The following is an 18,913-nucleotide window of genomic DNA, read 5'->3' on the forward strand; positions in this document are numbered from 1 at the left end:
AAACTCAATGCAGTCAGTTGTTCTTGTTGTTTTCAGAGTATAAAGATGCATCCTGACCCAGAGCCAGGGCCAGAGCCAGAGCCAGAGCCAGTGGGCAATTTGAAATAGGAGGCAATCCATGTTTTTCCTGTAAGCTTCCATGATACCTTGGGAGCTCGAGAGATTGACCAATTAAAGGCCATGAGGTCTCACTTTCAGGTCAGTATTCATAGCAGAATGGTCTAAATTGGAATCAGCAGCAGCCTCGCAAGAAAGATAAGTATCACAACATCACCATCAGTTGGTTGTAAGTTGAAAGGTCCATTGTTAACATAAACATTGACTTCCAGCTTGTCTTCATCTTAAAAATGAGTTCTAGAATGTATAATTAAGAAGTTGTTTCTCTTATTCATGATCTAGATTTCAAGTAATAGCTGCCATATTATACTTAAACCTGTGGTGTATCCACACATAGCAAAACAAAAGGTTTTCAAGAAATTATTACCTATCCCCAAAGTGGGACCAACCTCGAATAATGTTATCTTGTCCTCATCTGCACCTCTTCTGAGGCTATTTCTTTGGGAGGAGAAATGGATAATTTTAGTATTCAAGAGGATAACTCGAGAACTTATCCAGTTTTTATGAAAACCACATCCTAATTGGCTTCCTGGGCGACCTCCATTGACATGGAAAATAACGTATTTAAATTAAGAACTCAGCCAAGTAGATCATCTTATAATTTCACAGTAAATACTTCAGGCTTCTCTCCCGGAATGGGAGCTGGTCGAAGACGACAAACATGTTTGAATATATTCTTGTCAAGTAGCTGTCTGTCCATAGATTAATATTATGCTCGCCCATAATATTAATCACCGGCTAATGCTATGTCCACAAAAAGTTCTACACGTTGCATCGTCTTGTCCATTAACGGTGATAATTATAGAATGGAGAGACAAAACTATCATGGACAAGATGATGCCATATATCTTGCTCCTAGAATATTTGTAAAATATTTGGGAGCATACCATTACTCTTAATTAATCTAGTGGATAAAAATAGGTTTTCTTTCGCAATTGTGTACATCTCCAAGTCTCCGTTCACTTTAGAAATAATTTTTTTTATTATTCTAAAATAATAGCTAAACGGTAGAATATAAGCACTATTTATTAAAACTATATATTATATTATACTAATTTAATTACTAACTAACTCTTAATATTTATTCCATCAATCTATTTTATATTTAATAAAAATATACTCATGATAATTTTTAAAAAATAAAACATAAATATTTTATTCTTTTATTCTTTATATCACATCAAAAATAATTATTATACTATTATTTCAGAATATAAATAAATATACAAATAATTATTTCTAGATTGAATACTTCATTTTGAGAAAAATAAAAATAAAAATCTATTCTAAAATTAATCTTATTCTTTCTAATTTATTTTTCAATTTTGAATAATTTAATAAAAAGAACATAAAATTGTTTTCAATTAAAAATACTTACAAGCTAGAATAAAAAATATTTCTTATTTTTTTTAAAGGATATATATGCAAAAGAAATATGTATTTTCCGGGCCGGGGGGTGGTTATAAATGTAAATATGAACTACTTCAGAGGGCATACAAACAAATAAGAGATTTTTGAAGGAATATATTCTAAAACCTTAAAAAAATACTGTCATGACTAATGACATATATATATATATATAGACACGTGTAGAGTAGTGGGAGAGGCAATAATTTCTTTATGTGGGACCCCTTTCCTATTTATAATGAGTTTGGTTGAGGGGAGTATGGAGTTACAATGACCGTCTTTTAAAAAATTAATGTTTTGATGGAGAAATGAATCTAGAAGTCAATTTCTCTGCTTCTCCGTAATTTGATTATTAATTATTATAACTATTAATCCTCTGTGCCTTTTTAGCTTTGAGTATTAAACATCTTTTTATTTTATTTTTATAATTTAACTAAATTTATTCTTAAAAAATTAAGACTAAAAAATAAGACCAGCTAATTAAATTTAGACTCAGCTTCAAATCGAATAAAATTTTAAGTTTTTGTGGTGCCCTTATAAATGTTTTTCTTGTGTAATATATTTTGGTTTAAATAAGAATTATCGTCTTGTTATGTAATACATTTTTATCGTGCAGAAGTGGCGTGTAATTCAAAATATTATATCTATAGCTACACTTCTAATTTTTTATTAAATATTAACTAAGTTATAACTACTCTTCATAAACTAACTTCCTCCTTTACTTCCAATCAAAGCACACACACACCATAGAGAAAGCTATCGCATTCTGAAATTCTAAATGCTAGAGAGGTATGAATGTGAGTAATGGTTATGAGGTTGTTGTCCACACAACCCATGCAGTGTTGCTCAGAGACATTAAATGGAAATGGGGCTCAACCTCATTTAATGGTTGGATTGGGTTGGGTTTGGAAGAGGGCCCGAATTGAGTCTCTTGTCAAGGGTCTCAAGTTCTACTTGGTTTCCTTTTCTTTCTTTCTTTCTTTCTTTAAAAAAAACTCTTTTTTGAGATGAGAAAATATATCTACTAATAAATTTACTCTTGTCTCATTTAAACTATAGATGAAAGGCACCTGCAACCATACCAGCAGTCTAAGAATGAAGATTTTTTGTTTCAGATTCATTTCAATGTGGTTATATCATCCACTTGGCAGGCATCAAGTTATAGGATTGAGTATGAATACTAGATTATCTTTCTTGTATGTAAAGTTTCATAAGTGAGGAAATGTAGATAAATACATGGGAGTTTGATAGATGTCGGAATTCACATCCTTGTAATCTATCCATTCAATAATTGCGGATGATGTGAATGAAACCATAAAATTGCCCCTTTATATTTCAATAATCCAACATCAATATAACTTTTAGGGGAAGCCTTAAAAATGTACATTGTTTAATATGATAATATCCCGATTTATTATCCGTTTGGCATCCCGGAAGAATAGTTTATCTCTGTTTGATTAACTGGGTCTGAACCTAAATCAAGAAAGGACATTTCCCAGTATTAGAAAATATGTCATTTAATGTCCCCTTTTGAGCATTTTAATATTATCTATACCGCAATTAATACCTTAAACAAGATCTTGTGATTCTCATAAATATGATAATAGATGATAGCCACTATTTGACATCTCCACTTCTCTGGATTCTAGAGTTTTTTGGACGAGTAGTTGTAGTGCTACATACTAGCTACACCTTGTCAAATAGTAATCCATTCCTAATGTAATAAGCATTCATAAGTTTGGAGAAAGAGGATAAAATGAAGGAATATTAATCATCATTGTGACTGGCTCAGTTAGTGTATTTTGCTTAGCAGTTTCTAAAATGCCGTAAGGTTTAATAGCCTCTAGTTGATTGTTTTAGAAATGGTTATGAATCATAGTTGCATAGTTAGAACCATAGTAGGAAGTAATTTTATTTGCTCTCATTCTAAGACATACCTTTATTTCTTATCTCACAAGAGATACATCTCTTATGTGGCTAATCAATTAAATGTACTTTAGTTCAAAAGATTAGATAGAAACACCTCTAGTTATATGATTAGTCTTTTAAATTAGATTGAGGGCAATTAATTGCTTAGATTCGGAAAATTTGTATGCTTACGAAGACGTATTTATACCCAAGTATATATGATTTATTCAAAACAGCTATGTGGTTGTTATTGATGCATCTTTCTACTTATAAAACTATCATTTTCTTGCAATCATGTTCAAATAATTTTGTGTAAATTAATTTCATTCGCATAAAATGAGAACATAAATATAAACAAAAATCGATCGTGAAATATTAGTCATTCTTAGTTTTATTAAGTTTAACATGCAGGTGTACAATTAATAGTCATGCTGTCTTCCTAATCTTGTATGTAAATTAGAAATGTATCTAGGAATAAGAGGCATATATATATATATATATACCTCTAAGCGTGTGACTTGGTAAACTTCAATACTACTTGGTAATCTTTCTTTTTTTCGTTTGGTAGACGTCAGAGCTTTCACCATATACCAATCTTGTGGAAGAATTTAAAGCACCCATACTCTCTCTCTCTCCCTAAGGCAATAACACCACCCTATCATAAATGATCAATACGCTCTGCAATAACTCCTCTTGCCCACAACCTTTCCATCAATTTCCTCTTTCTCCTCTCCCTTTCCTCTACCCCTATTCCTCTTCTCTCCACCTCCTCCAACTCTTTAATGGCTACTCTTCTTCTTCCTTCTTCTCCAAGACCACCCTACTCTCCTTGGTGCATGCACTAAGAACTGCTTCCTTCTCTCTCTTTTTCTTCTTTGCTGTTCAAAAATTAAGAGGAAGTGAGGAGGAAGAGAATATTAAGGAAATGGAGCTTTTTTCCTAGATCTGAGTTGGTTCTTTCTTGTTATAAATATCTAATGTCTTCTCCTTCTTTTCTCTGTCTTGTGGGAAATATTTGAAGCTATCTCAAGCTTAGTCTCCTGTGCTACTCCACCGGCCATTAGCACCTTCAAGAGCCATCAAAGGATATAAGTACTAAGCCCAGCTTCAAAGGAAGGTAAATTTACAGAAGAAGTGAGAGATAAAGAGCAAGGAGAGGTGCAGGAGAATTAGGGTTTGGTGGAGAGAACTATGCCTGCAGGGATCATGATATCGGCAAGAAATATGTCGTCGATGATGGGGAGAAACAACGGCGCCGCAGGGTACGGCTCCTCCCCGCTTTCCCTTGGACAGGTGAGCAAGTATACAAATTTAGTACTTTCTTATTTCTCGTTTAATTCTTTTGCAAGTGTTTGTGTAGATGATCTTTAGTTGTAAGGCCTAGGTGTTGCACTGGGAATAAGACTAATTACTACTACTCTTCAAGGATTAGGGTTGGATTAGTTGGTGTTTTGGGCCATTTCAGATAAATCATCATTGGAAGCAAGTATAAAGAGAGAAGAGAGATGAAACGTCAGGTTACAATGTGTGAGGGCTAAAGAGGGTGACTTCTATGTTTCCTTGAACTTAAAATGGTAGAAGACATATACACTACTTCAGAGAGAGAGAGAGAGAGAGAGAGAGAGAGAGAGAGAGAGAGAGAGGGGTTCTCTTAATTAAGAGATATCTCTACTAGTATTATCTTCTTCACTTCTCAATCTCCCTTTCTCCCTTTATGAATCAAAACTACCTACAAATTGAAGTACAAACAAAAAGGAAGATGTAGCTGAACTCTCTTTTCCTTCTTTTTCTTAATTTTTTTTGTATATTATTTTTTGCAGCCAAACATACTAGAAGGCCAACAACTCCAACTGCAACACCAGCAGCACCAGCACCAGCTAGTGGAGATGCCGCAAACGACGGCGGCGGCCGAGAGCGAGATGGTTCGAGCCCTAGAGGGCGAATTCGAGAGCAAGTCAGGAAGCGACAATATCGAGGGCGCCTCCGGCGACGAGCAAGACCTTAACCAGCGGCCGCGGAAGAAGCGTTATCACCGCCACACGCAGCACCAAATCCAAGAGCTGGAAGCGTAAATTAATACTAATCCTAATTCCTTTTGGATAAGCATATATATTGAAACAACAACAGTTATGTTACCCCTACTGTTTCCTTTCAGTTTCTTCAAGGAATGCCCTCACCCAGACGACAAGCAGAGGAAGGAGCTTAGCCGGGAGCTCGGATTAGAGCCTCTCCAAGTCAAGTTCTGGTTTCAAAACAAACGTACTCAAATGAAGGTCCTCATCTCTACCTAAAAAAACAAAAAAAGAAAAAGAAAAAGAAAGAAAGCTTCTTGGTGTATAGCTAATCCTTTAATTCCTCTTCTTCTCTATGTTAATTGTTATGCATACATATATATATGTATATATATAGACTCAGCACGAGCGGCACGAGAACAGTCAACTCCGAGCAGAGAACGAGAAGCTCCGATCCGAGAACATGAGGTACAAGGAGGTCCTTAGCAACACCTCGTGCCCCAACTGCGGCGGCCCCACCGCCCTCGGCGAGATGTCCTTCGACGAACACCACCTTAGAATCGAGAATGCTCGCTTAAGGGAAGAGGTATAAATTTGCCGAGTTCATCTCTCTATGTTAGAGCATTAGGAAATAAAATCACCATCCTCTGAAAGTTTATGCTTTTATAGTAGTTGGCCAATTGCATGGTATCAAGAGCTAAGAGTTTTGTAATGCATGATATGTAACAATATTCTTTTATATTGATAAAGATCGATAGGATATCTGGGATCGCCGCAAAATACCTCCCGAATCCGATTACTAACCGCTCGGCGCTAGACCACGGCGTTGGAGGCTTCAGCGTCCAGTCCAGTATCGAAAGCGACGTGTTCGGAGCCGGGGATCTGCTGAGGAGCGTGTCAGGCCAGGCGGAGATCGAAAAGCCAGTGGTGATCGAGCTGGCCGTGGCCGCCATGGAGGAGCTCATCAGGATGGCCCAGCTTGGGGAGCCGCTGTGGAATCCGAGCCCCGATAACTCCACGGAGGACTTGAACGAGGAGGAGTATGTACGGACGTTCCCGAGAGGGATCGGGCCGAGGCCGTTCGGCCTGAAATCGGAGGCGTCGCGCGAGACGGCGGTAGTCATAATGAATCATGTCAATCTTGTTGAGATACTAATGGACGGGGTATGATAACTTCTCTTTTCTCTTTTTTTCACATATATAATTATGTAAGCTTTCACCATTGATCTATTTTTGTCTCCAATGTTAGAACCAGTGGAGCACAGCGTTCTCTAGCATCGTGTCAAGAGCTACTACATTGGAAGTTCTATCAACAGGAGTTGCAGGCAACTATAATGGAGCTTTGCAAGTGGTATAGTTTTGTTTTTAGTCTTCTTCGATCGATTCAATTAAAAAGTTAAAAGAGATCTCAAGCAAAACTTCACTTCAAATGCAACACTTTATTTTAAATAATTGTTAAATATTATGATAATCCTATTATAGAATATGAATATTTTTTATCAAGATTATATTTTATATCGCACGCTAACTTAATTACTAATTTGTCTTTAATATCTACCTCATTAATCTAATTTATATTAAATTAAAGTATATTTATCATAATTTCATAAAATATCGTAGACATTTGTTCTATCTATTTCTTCACTTCCATATCACATTAAAAATATTATTATACAAGTATACAAGGAAATAATTATTTTGAAAATAAAACCTCGGAATAATAAGTAGGAATGCCTATTTTAAATTTTTCCTTATTTCTAACTTAACGAGGCCTTAATGTTTGATGGATTCAGATGTCAGCAGAATTCCAAGTACCTTCCCCTCTTGTTCCTACTAGAGAGAGCTTGTTTGCGAGGTACTGCAAACAACATGGAGATGGAACCTGGGCAGTAGTTGATGTTTCCTTGGATAGTTTACGCCCTACCCCAGTAGCAAGATGCAGGAGGAGGCCATCAGGCTGCTTAATTCAAGAAATGCCAAATGGTTACTCTAAGGTAAAGTTTCTTCCTCTCTCTCTCTCTCTCTCTCTCTCTCTCTCTGATCTTTTGTTATATGCAATAAGGTTAAATCACTTTTTAGACCTTGAAATTAAAGTGTCAATTTGCTACTTTGACATACCTTTTATGTGTCTTAAATTAGGTTATTTGGGTTGAGCATGTTGAAGTAGACGATAGGTCAGTGCACACCATATACAAGCCCTTAGTAAACTCAGGCCTAGCATTCGGTGCAAAGCGATGGGTCTGTACTTTGGATCGCCAATGCGAGCGTCTCGCAAGCGTTATGGCAACTAACATCCCCTCAGGAGAAATCGGTGGTAATAACTACTTTTAATCGTACTTTTGAGCATCAAATTTATGAGTAAAGATATGTGATCATACTAAAATGATAACAAAATTGCAGTTATAACAACTCCAGAAGGAAGAAAGAGCATGCTGAAGCTGGCGGAAAGGATGGTTATAAGCTTCTGCGGCGGCGTGACGGCCTCGACGACACATCAATGGACTACTTTATCCGGCAGCGGCGCAGAGGACGTGCGAGTGATGACTCGGAAGAGCGTCGACGATCCCGGTAGGCCTCCCGGTATCGTCCTCAATGCCGCCACTTCCTTCTGGCTTCCTGTCTCGCCCAAGAGGGTCTTCGACTTCCTCCGAGATGAGAGCACTCGCAGTGAGGTAATAAAGCATAAAAGAATAAAGTCACAGTCTTCTATGAGCTTAAGCAATCTTTCCAAGTAAGTGGTATAAGAATTTGTCTCCGTGCATCTGCAGTGGGATATCCTCTCCAATGGTGGTGTAGTTCAGGAAATGGCTCACATTGCTAACGGCCGAGATCACGGCAATTGTGTCTCTCTCCTTCGTGTCAATGTAAGTCTAGTATCAGCAACAGTTACCTTCATACATGTATGTCTATACTAACTGCAATAATGCATGTCATGTTGTCATTGATACATAGAGTACAAACTCGAACCAGAGCAACATGCTAATACTTCAAGAGAGCTGCACTGATCCCACTGGCTCCTACGTCATATATGCGCCGGTGGATGTCATAGCCATGAATGTCGTGCTCAACGGCGGCGACCCAGACTACGTCGCGCTCCTGCCCTCAGGCTTCGCCATCCTCCCCGACGGGCCCTCTGGACTGCAAGGTGGAGGAGGGGTAGGAGACGTTGGCTCCGGCGGCGGGTCTCTTCTGACGGTCGCGTTCCAGATCTTAGTCGACTCGGTCCCGACCGCAAAGCTATCCCTCGGGTCGGTCGCGACGGTTAATAGTCTCATTGCGTGCACAGTTGAGAGGATCAAGGCCGCAGTCACCGGAGAAAGTGCCGGTTGATCCGCCTCAAGATCTATAGTGGTGAGTTCATGCTAGCTTTTCGAAACTCTTGCAAGTTTAGTACACTTGATGGAGAACATTACAACTGATTAGGAATATTGTTTTCAGTTATTTTCCTGATAATTTTTTTCTCTAATTGAAGCCAAGAGGGGTTGAGCTTGGAGCTTAATCTTGGGAAGTCAAGAACGCACCTCATACTCTCTACTTGCCAACTGGGTGTTGGTTTCCGTCAGTCTGCTTGTTTTTGAGCAAAATTCAACTGCAAGCACTCCCCACCACCTCTAAATGTTGCAAGGGCGGTTGGTTCGGGCATTGACTTCTCCTCTCTCTCTCTCTCTCTGTTTGCTGCTACCCCTCAGTTTTGAGACACGCTCGTGACCCTTTCCAGCATTTGAATTCCTACTTTGTTTGTGTTTGTTTTGAGTGGGTTTGCCTTGACGTCTTTGTCTCTTGTTCTTAATTAGTTAATATGAAGTGTTGATGACCACGTTGTTATAAACTTATGATATTTCATATTGGCTTTGCAATTGTTTGAATAGATATCATGCAGTTGAATCGATCATCCTATTCGTATTCGTATTACTTTGGCATCAAAGTTGAATCATCCTTGATATGTATGTGTTGTTCTTATCAGGTATAAGACAAGTAATGCAGTCAGGATATAGATGGTCGATGTATTGATAATTAAAGAACACTATAGTATACATAATAAAAAGATAAGATCAAGAATATTTGATAGTAGTATGTTGATTTATGGGTCAACAGATTATTGTCCCTTAATAAAATAGTTAATTTTCGAATAACAGCCTAATTTTCAGATCTATTAAAGTCATCTCCTTTGGTAAATAATCAGAATGTTTTATTTCTTTTGGCAAAAGTACACATCCAGAGATTTCTATAGAAGGTGGATATAGTTTTTAAACAGGGAGGTGAAATCTTACAATTAGTTTGTAAAATTAACACCACTCTCTTTTTACTTATCTGTAACATATATCCTATATTTTTAAGATTCGCAAACTGACTCTTATATCTTACTAAATATTTATATAAAATATTTTAGGTTAGATTAATGCTAATGCTCTTTGAGTAAATGACATAACAAAGGAAATATTTTGTCTACTTCAAACAATTTTCTTTTAAAACATCTAAAATCTAAAAGCTATCTTCCTTCATTTTTTTTTTGTTTTTAGGCATAATGAGATATTATTATTTAGCCATAATCCCATAAGCCAAATTAGATCCTGCTAAAATTAAATTGAAGGTGAGTCAGCCAACTCCTTTCTCTTCCGCCTTCTATTCTCCTCAGTCTCAGTTCTCTGTTCTCTTCCCCCCACCCCCAAAATGTATTGTTTATTTTTTTTTTTATATTGTGTTGCTCAAGTTTGGTTGGATAAGTTAGCTATCATTATTACTGTTTTATTATTATTGAGAAAGATGTTAGGTAAAGTATGAAGATTAGGTGAAAGTATTTTAGTAATTTTTATAATATAGTTAACTTGAGCTTATGGATTTAATATTTGGAAAAAATGCATGGCTCGATTTATTAATATAAAAATTGCTGGTTGTAAATATGAAATCGATGAAAAGTGAGGTGTTGGATGCAAATTGGTCCTAAAATACTAATCAACTGGTCCTAAAATACTAATCAATTTAGTATTTTATATATATATATATATATATATTTTAATTTTAGTTTTCAGTAGTTTTAAAAAATTTATTTAACGATAAAATCGCTGAAAATATTTAGCGGTTTTGGTAGACCTACGGTGTATTAGATTCTATTTGTTAAATAAATTCGGTCTATTTTAGTAAAAAAGAAAACTGTGATTTGAGGGGGTACGCAAATCATTTCTTCTTTTGCTCTTTTGCGTGAGTGAGATCAATTCGTGGAACCTGCGCTCTTTTCTGCTCTTCTTTTCGCGTGACATACACATGGTGTTCATCGAACCCGGTCTCTTCCTTCCGCTCCCACAGCTCACGTTTCTTGCCGTCTACGCTTACACCACGTACATCGCACGTCGCTTCGGCTCATTGCTCAGACCTCTATGGCGGTAACTTCACCTGTAGTTATCCTATCATGGGAAGGCGCCTTTAAATCGACCCCCTCGGTGCCCCCCTTTCTCCTCAGTCGACCTAATCTTCTTTCTCTCGGAAACTTGAAGCTTCTCCAACATCTCCTTTCAAGGTATTCTTCTCTTCCTCGCGAAATATCTGGTAGTCCTATTCATTGTTGTTTTGTTTGATCGATGATCTTGTTCGTGCTCATAGATCTAATCCAAGGGTAATATTTGTATGCAAGCCTGCTTGCTGGTTTTCGTTGTTGCTTTGTTCTGATCTGAATTATTTTAGGAGGATCCTGTGGCCTGCTTGGTCCGCCTTATGATTTTAGCAGAACAAGATTTCTTTCTTATACATATATATTTATAGGTATGAACATCTTGTATAGATTGATCGTTATCTTGATGTGTCATGTGAGGTTTCTGTGGATAGGTTATCTGTAGATCCACAGATGATGATCTGTTGGTTGCTGTGACTATTCCTGTCGTCTGCTGTAATAGAGTCTGTTTCTGTTTTGCATTATATTGCTATTTTCCTTCGTTTTTTTTTTGTTTGTTTGTTTCTCGTTTCTCTCTTCTATCTTAACCCCTGTGGTTTGTGCTCTTGTTACAGATGCAGATATTTGTTAAGACTTTGACCGGCAAGACTATTACCCTCGAGGTGGAAAGCTCTGATACGATTGATAACGTCAAGGCTAAGATCCAGGACAAGGAGGGCATCCCCCCTGACCAGCAAAGGTTGATCTTTGCTGGCAAGCAACTCGAGGATGGCCGCACCCTTGCCGACTACAACATCCAGAAGGAGTCCACTCTCCACTTGGTGCTCCGCCTTCGTGGTGGGATGCAAATCTTTGTTAAGACTTTGACCGGCAAGACTATCACCCTCGAGGTGGAGAGCTCTGATACGATTGACAATGTCAAGGCCAAGATCCAGGACAAGGAGGGTATCCCCCCGGACCAGCAAAGGTTGATCTTTGCCGGCAAGCAGCTCGAGGACGGCCGCACTTTGGCTGACTACAACATCCAGAAGGAATCTACCCTTCACTTGGTGCTTCGTCTTCGTGGTGGTATGCAGATCTTTGTGAAGACCCTCACTGGCAAGACCATCACCCTCGAGGTTGAGAGCTCCGACACCATCGACAACGTCAAGGCTAAGATCCAGGACAAGGAAGGTATCCCCCCGGACCAGCAAAGGCTCATCTTTGCCGGCAAGCAGCTCGAGGATGGCCGCACCCTAGCCGACTACAACATCCAGAAGGAGTCCACCCTTCACCTCGTCCTCCGTCTCCGTGGTGGTATGCAGATCTTCGTCAAGACCTTGACGGGCAAGACCATCACCCTTGAGGTCGAGAGCTCTGACACCATTGACAACGTGAAGGCCAAAATCCAGGACAAGGAGGGCATTCCTCCGGACCAGCAGAGGTTGATCTTTGCTGGTAAGCAGCTGGAGGATGGCCGCACCCTTGCCGACTACAACATCCAGAAGGAATCCACCCTTCACTTGGTCCTTCGCCTTCGTGGTGGTATGCAGATATTTGTGAAGACCCTCACTGGCAAGACCATCACCCTCGAGGTTGAGAGCTCGGATACCATCGACAATGTTAAGGCCAAGATCCAAGACAAGGAGGGCATCCCCCCGGACCAGCAGCGTCTCATCTTCGCTGGAAAGCAGCTTGAGGATGGACGAACTCTGGCGGATTACAACATCCAAAAGGAGTCTACTCTCCACCTGGTGCTCCGCCTCCGTGGGGGCCAGTAAATGCTGGTCTTCCTTTTGTCGCTGCGCCTATTTCGGCATCCTGTTTCATGTTCTGTGTAGTTTGCAAGCCTGTATGGCTCTCTTCTTCTTTCTGTTTCAGTTGTGTTCTTCCTCTGGGACTTTCTTTGTGAATGTGTACTCAGTATCTATGGAAGGTGGTACAAGTTATGGCGTTACAATAAATGGTTGCTGATATTAAGTATTACTTGTGTTGATCTCTTATTCTATTAGCTTTGCTTGGTCTTTAATGCTATACTAAGGTGTTCATTTTTCTTCAGCTCTGCAGAAATGATAACTCTTATTCACTTACATTTGCTTGGTCTTCTCTTCTTTTCTATTTTCTTCCATTCTCTCCGTCCAATAAGACTTGCTTCTAGCGTGCAACATTTGAGAGTAGAAGTTAGGTTCAAGATGGGGATTAGACCTCAATTCAAGAAGGATTATACTATGGATTTTGCTTTTAGTGTGCTTATTATTGCCTCCATATCCATGAAAAACTTCCAGGTTTGCAGTATTACTGTATTAGTATTGGTTGTTATACTATGCACCGAAGATTATCCACAAGGTTGGCCCTGATCCTACTCAGAACCCTTTCTAGCCATGCTTCAAAACCAATGAATCTCCTTCATTGTTTTTAATGCTCTCTAATCTTGTTTATCTTGTAAAAAGAGAAAATATGGACTACTCTTAGACCGAAAAAAATTGGAACCAGTACAACTACAACCGCTAACAACAGTGTCTTAAACTTTCTGAGCAGAGAACTCAAGTATGAGTTGCTTGATCTCATCACTAACTGCTCTATCCAAAGCAGTCTTGCCTTCATCATCTTTGACATGATAACTTGCTCCAGCCCTTAGAAGCTCTTCAATCTTTGGTATATCGCCTTCGGACGCCGCCATCATCAGTAAGATATCCACAGGGGCAATGTTTTGTTTTAGGAGACCTTCCACTCTATCATAGGAACCTTCAACAGCAAGCATTCCCATGTAGTCAAAGTACTGCATAAAAGAGAAAAGCACATTAATTCAAAGATTAAGTCTTATAAATAAACTTTGCAGATGATCTATGAAGCAAGAGTCAACAAATTTGTAACAAAAGTAATAATCATGTGATATAATAAGTATTTTTGAATGTATCACAAGTGACCTTCAGTATTTGCTACAACTTACATTTAGCATTGCTTAATCTTAGGAGTGTTATAACAAGTTTATATGAAAATTAATTTACATTTCTTGTGGAGTAAATAGAGATAATAATACAATAAAGTAGTAGAAAAATATCAAAGCAAAATAGAAAGCAGACGGCACTGAAAAATAAAATTGAATGGCATAAGGATTTATGATTTAACCTGTTCAACATCATAGTGGCTAAAATCATTACGGGATTGGCTTCCGTAGATGCCGGCACCCTCGGCGTCGACGCCGCTGGTTCCGAAACGGAACCAGCAAGTAGTTCTCGATCTCACAATGGCCGAGCCCACCTTGGCTCTCAGATTGGACTCCTTGAGCCAACCAAGCCTCCTTGTGATTGCTAGGAATGGAGTTTTTAGACTCCTGGTAGAACGATTGGAGGAAGTAGAAATAATGGCGGTGGGTTCAAAAGAAGTGAAGTGTTGAATAGAGCAAGGAATTGAAGCCATTACTCTCTGTCGGTCTGTCGACGAGAAAACCAAATGGGGGATTAATAGCAGAGGAGGAGAAGAATTGGTCGAATTGGATAGCGAGGAGTGATCATTGATTGGTCCTCGGCTATGAATTTTATCCAGACAAATTCTAGAGAGAGAGAGAGAGCAAGAGAGAGAGGTCTCGGAGGGAAAGAATACTGCGGCGGGGTCTTCGAATCTAGGTGCTCTGAAGTAGCCGTTACTGGCGGTTTTAGAGTCTTACGGTAGAAAGTATTTGCCTGTTACTATTAAAAATAGGTGACAAGGTAAAACTGAACACCACCGAGAACTAAAACTAATGTTTGGACAATAAATAGTTATTGTTTTCACTATTTTTATTCAAAAAAAATCCAATAAGAAATATAAGGATGGATCAAGGAGTTTTATGACATTTTATTAAAAAGAATATAGGTTTCGAATTAAAGATAGTCAGGAGACAATCCACTTATGACCTCTATGTATGCAGTACAGGTTATAACCATTCTAACTTTTTAGAAAATTTACCATCAGTGATGCTAGACATGTTTCTGCTTATGATAAAATGAAATTTTCACTGTTTTTATACCGAAATATATGCTTCCTACCCACTATTTATCGCCTTTGGTGATGGATGAATGGGATCTCTGTATATTGCTTGTCCCAATGTTATCCACCACAATAACATATTCAAAAGCATGGCTATGCCCCATGCGTATTCAGAACTTCAAGATGGCATGGCAGGATACGATGGCAAAAGTTGAGAGCATTACTATTCATTATGAGCGCGTGCGGTTCAATGGCTTCAATTATTTTTAAAAATTAATATAAAAATTAGTATTGAAAATAGAATACATAAAAAAAATAAAATTTGAATGAATAAAATTGAAGTGGTCAAGTACGTCCAATCAATAAGTTCAACATCACTCTCATATTAAGTTTGTGATACTAAGAGAGCTTGTATTATCCAAATATAAAATAGTTGGTAAGCAAGAGGATTTTGAGGGATTACTTTTTTTCTTCTTAGTTTAACAGCTCTAAGCCTAATTAGAGGTGGTGAATATGAAACTTTGAAAGCAAGATTTACTTAATGGGAGGTCAAGCAAAAAAGGTTTCTTACTAGTATGTCTATGCTCATAGTGGTAGAGAGGTAACATCCTCCTTAAGCTCATATTCTTTGAATTACATTTGTTTTTCTTGGATGCAGCCTGATTTTAGATGAACCACTTATATGTTTTCTGTATTGTGATTATGCTTGTGCCATTGTAGTTCTTTCTCATAAGTTCTCTCATTTCTCCTCATGCTTACACTTCTTGGGTGCGGCATGGGTGTTGCTATGGAAATGAACCCTCCTCTCTTTCCTACAGCCAAAACGAAGCCTCAATCTTATCAAGCATTAACCCGTCTGATTCTGGCGAGAAGAGAGGTGCACAATAGTATAAATCATGCTATGATGAAAGAAAAAAGGACTTATCTTAGAGGGTCTACTTAATGCAGTAAAACGTTGTTGTTGGATTAGAAGAGATACTGTAAACTTCCACATATTACCAACAATGTGAGATGCCTGCTTCTATTAAGTAAAAGATATATAGATATATATATACAGGAGCGAGCATTCATTTGGTTAGTTAGATGGTCGACTTTTACCCCCTCCAAAGAATGAAAAACTTGGGGCAAAACGGATCGATATTAGCTGACAGTGATCCGAAACAAAGGTACGTACGTCAACCATTTTAGAGGATTACTGAAGACCCACCCACATCGCTGGAATGGAAACAACATATCAATGTAGCCCGGGCCCAATCATAAATAACATATGCTGCAACCACAACTGGCTCCCTTTGATCGTCATTAAGAGCTTTAAAAAGTAGATGTCTACATATTAATTATAGTAAGAATGCAGATCATAGTGAACAACATGTTGTGAGAAGTAAAACTTCATCAGAGAGAGAGAGAGAGAGAGAGAGAGAGAGGGGGGGATATCAGATCCACAGAGCACATGTAGACAAATTTTGACACCCTTGCCCTCAACAACCAAAGCATTACAGCAGTGCCCCTATCAAACCAATATAACCAATCCATACTGCTCACACGGCTTCATAAAAGCAGCTGCAGTATCAGCACAAGAAAAGTGTGAGGTCAGTGATAATGGCAGCAGCATCCGCTCCAGTGGAGATTGGTACCCGAGGGACGATTGGGTTCCTCATCGCCCAGGAAACTGGGTATTTCAGCAGACCTGAAGTAGAGCATCAGGCATTCATCCCGCGGAAACCAAGGCCACAGAGCAGTGACAAAGCCTCAGCCAGTGGAGATTCCAGGCATTTTGTTAGGGTGACCATCAACAAGAAGCAAGTCAACAGAGGCAAGTTCCTTCCAAGCATCTGTTCTGCCGTAGATGTCGCAGCGTCCACCTCAAGAATTACAGTCAGGAAGTCGCCGCAAGACTAACCAATGGGAATCAGAGCATTTCCAGGAGCTACTGCTATGAATCTGTCACAGATGCTACTCGATGTAATCTCCAACATGTAAGAGGAGAAGTTCTTTCATTTCAATTTCAATTTCATAATTGTCAGATCCTGGCATCCAACTCCAACTTGTATTCTCGGGAACAGTTTCATTTCATCTCTAGTGTTTCACACTATTGCTGAGACTGGAGTTTTTCACTTCTGAAATGATGCATTCTTAGGATGTGATAGTATTTGTCCGTCTTTACTATATCTAAAGCATTTCAAGAACCGCATTATCAAACAAATCAACTATGCCAGTAGGACACACCTGAACGAACCTCCAAAATTGTGGTGACTTCCACGGAAACAATTATTCGCTGGTTCATCCAAGAAACTTCTGGCTTTCAGAAACAATCTATTTTCCATGATTTTTTTTTTCTCTTTTTTGAGGAAAATCTACTTTCCGTTGATTCTATTTCCTCGGAAACAATCTATAGTCCCAGACACCAATGTCAGATTAAGATGTGTCTCCATGATTCAACAATCTTGAAAACTTAGGAATCATAACAAGTACATACTCAATTATGAAAAGGTATAATCACAACCCTCACGGGGGGGAAAAACAGTTATTCAATAAAAATACGCTCAGTAATGGTCTAAATGCAGTAGAGAACAATTTCCAATGGCAGCCAAAGCACACATGGAGATCATTCTACTTTGCAAAAGGAGCATGCAGGGGAAAAATACTTCAAACACGTATAGCGCATCTGAAAGATGCAAAATGTGAGAATCAACAGGCGTGATTATGAGCAAGAGCAAATTAGTGAGCACGATACAGCAGACATGGATGATGAGCTATTTATGCCCACGTATGGTGTTTCCTCCTTTAGGGTTCAGGATTTTTTTTGTTTAGTGTTTTTTTTTTTACGATTTTGGGTTTTGTTAGGGTTTACGGTAATGGTTTTTATTTGGATTTTAATTAGGGGTTTTTATTAGAATTTAGGGTTTAGGGTATTAGCATTTACGGTTTTATTAAGATTTAGGGTTTCTTAAAGCTTTTATTAAGGTTTAGGCTTTTATTAGGGTATTATTAGGATTTTTATTAGGGTTTATGGTTTTTATTATGGTTTAAGAATATATTAGTGTTTTTAAGAGGGTTTAGGGTTTTTATTTGGTTAGGAATTTTAGGGCATAGTTATCATAATCGGACCGAATGTTGACTTGGTCAAAGATCGGGTTATTGAGTTATTTCTTCAACTATGGTTCACCTGATCGGAATACTAATTTTTTAGAATATTTAAATAATATCTAGATAATTCTAAATAATCTAAATAAAAATAGTGTGTTCACAAAAGTAATATAATTGTATGTATATCCCTCAAAATATATATAATTTATATATATACCCTCACGTTACTTTTTTAAATTAAGTCATTTAATAAAAAAGAAAAAAAATATCATTAAGTAATGCATGCAAAAAATAAAGATTTTGGCAAACATATTCATTTTGAGCATATTTATGTAAATATGAACTTTAGATGAAAATACAAACAAATAAAGGACTTTTTAAGGCTATATATGTAGAAAAACTAATTTTAAAACATAAATATGTTATAAGCTAGATATTTTCAAATTTTAGAACTAAAATACCACTAAGATATAGAGTAAAATAATTAAATATTAAGGATAATAAAGTATCTTTGCAAAAGTACTTGGCCCGATGGTTTTTCAAAAAACAGTCGGATTGCATGCATCATTCTATCTATCCATAACAAGCGAGGCTATTTGAGTGGTTTTGTTTTGGCCTAGTACAATGATACAAGGAAGCCGAGTTAGTTGATTTGGTCTACTGTTTATTTGGTTCGATAACAAAACCAAACCGATTTGATAGTCAATTCATCAGTTCACCGGTTCGACCACTCGATCTAGTTTGATTTTGATAACTATGGGCTAGGGTTTCATTAGGGTTATATTAGAGTTTGTCTTGGGTACAAGTTTTAAAGTTTAAGGTTTGTATTAGGGTTTAATTAGAGTTGAGGGTTTAAGGTTTCATTAGGATCGGCTTAGGGTTGAGGACTATGGTTAGGCTTTAGGATTTAGGGTTCAAGGTTTAAAGCTTAGGGTTTAGGGTTTGATCCCACCCCATTGTCAAGAGCAGCCCATCCACGCTTAAAATTTTCAATTTTGCAATAGATTTAGGTTCTGAGGTTTTTATTAGGGTTTAGGGATTTAGGGTC

General features: G+C 38.0%; 3 protein-coding genes across 3 annotated transcripts; 2 read left to right on the forward strand and 1 right to left on the reverse strand.

Annotated features, from left to right (window-relative positions):
• The first annotated feature begins 4,119 nt into the window (after positions 1 to 4,119).
• LOC140770846 (homeobox-leucine zipper protein ROC2-like) lies at positions 4,120 to 9,336 on the forward strand. The gene is made up of 12 exons (XM_073112154.1): positions 4,120 to 4,725; positions 5,253 to 5,500; positions 5,588 to 5,705; positions 5,842 to 6,030; positions 6,195 to 6,608; positions 6,694 to 6,795; positions 7,238 to 7,438; positions 7,584 to 7,758; positions 7,845 to 8,116; positions 8,213 to 8,308; positions 8,397 to 8,795; positions 8,917 to 9,336. The coding sequence occupies exons 1-11, from the start codon at positions 4,624 to 4,626 to the stop codon at positions 8,772 to 8,774; spliced, it is 2,295 nt and encodes a 764-aa protein (XP_072968255.1). The 5' UTR covers positions 4,120 to 4,623; the 3' UTR covers positions 8,775 to 8,795; positions 8,917 to 9,336.
• Positions 9,337 to 10,799: 1,463 nt separating this feature from the next.
• On the forward strand, positions 10,800 to 12,795 carry LOC140770004 (polyubiquitin). The gene is made up of 2 exons (XM_073110946.1): positions 10,800 to 10,959; positions 11,445 to 12,795. The coding sequence occupies exon 2, from the start codon at positions 11,445 to 11,447 to the stop codon at positions 12,588 to 12,590; it is 1,146 nt and encodes a 381-aa protein (XP_072967047.1). The 5' UTR covers positions 10,800 to 10,959; the 3' UTR covers positions 12,591 to 12,795.
• A 421-nt stretch (positions 12,796 to 13,216) lies between these two features.
• On the reverse strand, positions 13,217 to 14,397 carry LOC140771042 (protein LHCP TRANSLOCATION DEFECT-like). The gene is made up of 2 exons (XM_073112400.1): positions 13,939 to 14,397; positions 13,217 to 13,588 (listed from the first exon to the last, which is right to left on the reverse strand). Exons 1-2 carry the CDS (start codon positions 14,227 to 14,229, stop codon positions 13,331 to 13,333), a joined length of 549 nt encoding a protein of 182 aa, XP_072968501.1. The 5' UTR covers positions 14,230 to 14,397; the 3' UTR covers positions 13,217 to 13,330.
• Between the last annotated feature and the right edge of the window lie 4,516 nt (positions 14,398 to 18,913).

This window comes from Typha angustifolia, chromosome 11 (assembly GCF_048772165.1).
Source record: "Typha angustifolia cultivar Huaian chromosome 11, ASM4877216v1, whole genome shotgun sequence".
NCBI classification, from domain to species: Eukaryota; Viridiplantae; Streptophyta; class Magnoliopsida; order Poales; family Typhaceae; genus Typha; species Typha angustifolia.